The 3770-nt window shown below is 35.3% G+C and overlaps 1 protein-coding gene across 1 annotated transcript; it reads right to left on the reverse strand.

The window, feature by feature from the left end:
* Window positions 1–2375: 2375 nt before the first annotated feature.
* LOC18031860 (probable glutathione S-transferase) lies at window positions 2376–3770 on the reverse strand. The gene is made up of 2 exons (XM_006420403.2): window positions 3289–3770; window positions 2376–2736 (listed from the first exon to the last, which is right to left on the reverse strand). The coding sequence occupies exons 1-2, from the start codon at window positions 3595–3597 to the stop codon at window positions 2383–2385; spliced, it is 663 nt and encodes a 220-aa protein (XP_006420466.1). The 5' UTR covers window positions 3598–3770; the 3' UTR covers window positions 2376–2382.

Genomic DNA, 3770 nt, shown 5'->3' on the forward strand with positions numbered 1-3770 from the left:
TTGTTCTTCTTAGGGTGAGAACTACCACAATTGCTAATAGTTTTGAATGAATTGTTCTTCTTAGGGTGAGAACTACCACAATTGCTAATAGTTTTGAATAAAAATCTCATATGCTTTTATTGCGATTTTGGAGTCTATTTATAGAACAAAGTTAATGAGATAAAGTAGTTAATATCAAATAAACTACTTCACTATAAGTTCGAAGCAAATAACAATCTTTAAAGGAAACAAGTTTAAATCTAAATTCTCCACCAAAACCATTCGGCTTGACGAAGGAAAACCTCCCTGCTGCACCCTTGAAGAGTCCTTGAAAGAATCAACTTCAAACTCAGAAGCATATTCTCACTTAAAGAACATACTTCCACGTGATGCATACCTCATGCATGACTTGCATGGCTGCTTGCATGTGCCCATGCATACTCTTTATACTTGCTGTTGGGTTTGGAGGCTCGTTTGGACTTGCATAGCTCCTTATCGGAGTTCTAGGTTCTCGATTTGCAAAGTGCTTGAGAGTTGTTGTTTCATCCAGGAGGCTGATTCTTTTAGTTTTTTGGTTGTGGTCACCACCTGGGGTGGTGAAGCTGACTATTGATGGTTGCTTTAGGAGTAATCCTAGGATGGCTGCTTCAGATAGTATTTTACGTGATGATTAGGGTGTGGCTTTGGCTGCTTTTGGTTCCTTCCTTGGGCGCTAACTGATCTTTCATGCAGAATTCATGGCTGTTTTTTAGGGGTTAGAGTTGGTGCTCAGCTCCATTATTCTGTGCTTGACGTAGAGTCGGACTCAGCCATGGTGGCTTCTTGGATTCTTTTCTAAGGCCTTGTTCATACGGACTATACCTATTCTTTGCGTCGAGTGTGTAGTTTGACATTTTCTTCTACTTCATGGTTAGTCATGTGCTTCGAAAGGCTACTTCTACTGCTGATTTCTTTGGCCTGCTCTCTTCAAGTTCATCGGCGTGTCTTGGGTTCTCAAGATATCTCTGCTGGCTTATCTAATAATCTTCGTTTGAATTGTGGGTAATTTAACATATCAGGCAATATAATTGATTATTTTTGTGTTCTATTTTTTATCTTGTATTTTTCACTTTTCCATTCTTATGTTCTTGCAATTGCGGTTTTGATTTATATTCACCTCCTTATGTATTTGATTCATTCTATGATTTATATGAAAGATAGGGGTCCAACCTAACCCTACCTTTTTGGTGGTTAAAAAAAAAGTCAGGAATCAAACCTAGGTCATCAAGGTGAAACATCAATCAGGTTGTAAATTTAACATATGAACATAAAAGCTTAACAAAACATTTGAAGTTGCTTGACAACATAGAAATACAAGCAAAAAGAGATGCTAAACAACACAAAATTTTGATTGGGTGGGAGTATTGTTCATGCTAGCATAATAATGAGGTGCCTGAGAATACCTATGACTTTCTTGATAAATAATATCATATAAAAGGTTAGGAATCACAGATAATTGTCCACGTATGAACAAATCTGGCTCAAAATGTGAAATGTATTAAGATTTTCAAACATTTAAATTAATAGTTAATAATTTCGGACAAAAGATACTTGGAGACCCTAAAGTTCACTGATTCTATGTTATGGCTCATTGTCTCGCTCAACAATTTAATTTCTAGATTATTTGGCTCCTATCTATTAAAAGACAACACCGTTACTAAAATTATAAATTATAACAGTTAAACCTAAACCTACGTCGTTTAGCAATTTACAAAAGAAAAAAATATAACAAAAGCCAATTGTTGGAGTAGCAACGTGCCAACGAGAAAATCTCAAGCCATGTAATATCCTGTGTCAACAACTAAAGAAGAACAAACCACCACCCTCTAGGCCGTCGCTGCACTAACGCTGGACCCGATTTGAATAGTTAGAAGTTGTAACATTAATTAGGGATTGAGGGTAAAATTTTGGACTTTGATTTAATAAAATTGATTTAAATGAGTCCCAATAGAAATATGATTATAAATATATCAATACAATTATAACATGTTAAAAGAAAAAAAGTTTATTTTCACACAAAACAAAAAACACAACCCTTGGATGTGGGATGTGTCTAAAAAATAATAGGGTGGAAATATTATCACCCTCAAATTAGATATATAAATATTTAATGTTTTACTCTTATAATTTTGTATTTATTTTTTTGAATATTGTTAAGAGAAAGATAGAAATTAATATATAGACAAATCGAGTCCTTTATTTTATTATTCATATCCATAAAAAGTAACCACTATGCTAGTCCCACGAACTTTGCATAAGACGGTAATTTAGAAAAAAGAAAAAAAAAGGAACGTTTTTAGACACCAAAACAAAAGCAAAACAAGCACAAAGCGAGACATACAAACAAAATTTATGCTACTGCATTCAAGCAGAAGCCATCAACTGTTCACGACGAAGTTTGAGAGCAACCAATAGTTCATCCTGATTAGGAAGATTTTCTTCAATCACAGGGACTTGCTTGAAAGTTTCAATCCAGGCATGCAAGTGAGGGAATTTGTGTGATTCAAATAGTTTAGCTCCCACTATATCTTCAATGACTTGCAACCAATAAACAATTGAACCAAACGCTAGGTCCACTAAGCCAATATTGTCTCCATTGAAAAATTTCTTCTCTCCCAAGCCATGCTCTTCAACGGTTTGTAGCATTTCCAAGGCTTCCTTCATTGTGTTTTGTAGTTCTTCTCTAGTGCTACGAAACATTTTCCAAACAGCAACACCCTGCCACAAATATTTTACATCTGATTTTATCACCGACATGATTAATTAATAATATGTATATAAAAGTGAAAAATCGTTGGACGATATGTACACGTGTCACAATATCCTTTAATCAGAGGTTTAATAAGTTAATTAAGACAGTTCAACCACTGAGTTGTAAAATCTGTCATTAGCTAGTAAATTCACTTTCTCCCAATGCTTCAAAAGTCATCAAAATTCCCCGTGAAGTTAAAAACGGCTGTGTTAACTTTAACTTATTACATCTTTTCATATTTAAGGATAAAACAGTGAAGACACCAGAAATTGAAAGTTTAGAGAACTTTTTACAAATAAATATGAAGGAGACCCCTGGGTGGCTGGGCTCGACTGGCTATGAATTCACTTCCGCCATCACCCGAGTTCGAGTATATATGAAGAGTAAGAGTTAGTGTTTGGTGGGTGGATTTCGTTATCCTCGTCACCTCATCTAGATCTTAAAGTAAATGAATAAATAAACACATTTGAAAAGAATGAACTTAATCATAAACGTGTTTGCCAGAGTTGTGAGCGAACCTTGTCTTCGGCGAATTTAATCCAGAATCGAGCAAGAGCTCTATCATAAGGATTATTTGGCATCAAGGGATTCAGTGGCCACGTCTCTTCGATGTATTCGAGAATAACCATGGACTCACAAACTGGTTTTCCGCCATGGACAAGCACTGGGATCTTCTTGTGAACCGGATTGTGCTTCAAAAGCAAAGCACTTTTGTTTGAGAGATCTTCTAAAACAAATTCATATGGCACGCCTTTCAATTTCAGAGCCCAAATCACCCTGTAAACAAATGGACTCAGCAGTGCCCCATGAAGCTTCACTTCAGCCATGATAATTCTTAGATTGAATTTGAATATCAGGTTTTTTGGTCGATCTTGAGTATAGCTGATAACTCATTACACATGTTTCTGAATTTATAGTGATTTATGGTATGCACTTTCTTGAGCAGAAAGCTTCAATTTTCCATTAATAAAACGATTAATGATGAATTCAAAGAACTAGT

The sequence above is a fragment of the Citrus clementina genome, unplaced genomic scaffold (genome assembly GCF_000493195.1).
Source record: "Citrus clementina cultivar Clemenules unplaced genomic scaffold, Citrus_clementina_v1.0 scaffold_9, whole genome shotgun sequence".
Taxonomy (NCBI): Eukaryota; Viridiplantae; Streptophyta; class Magnoliopsida; order Sapindales; family Rutaceae; genus Citrus; species Citrus x clementina.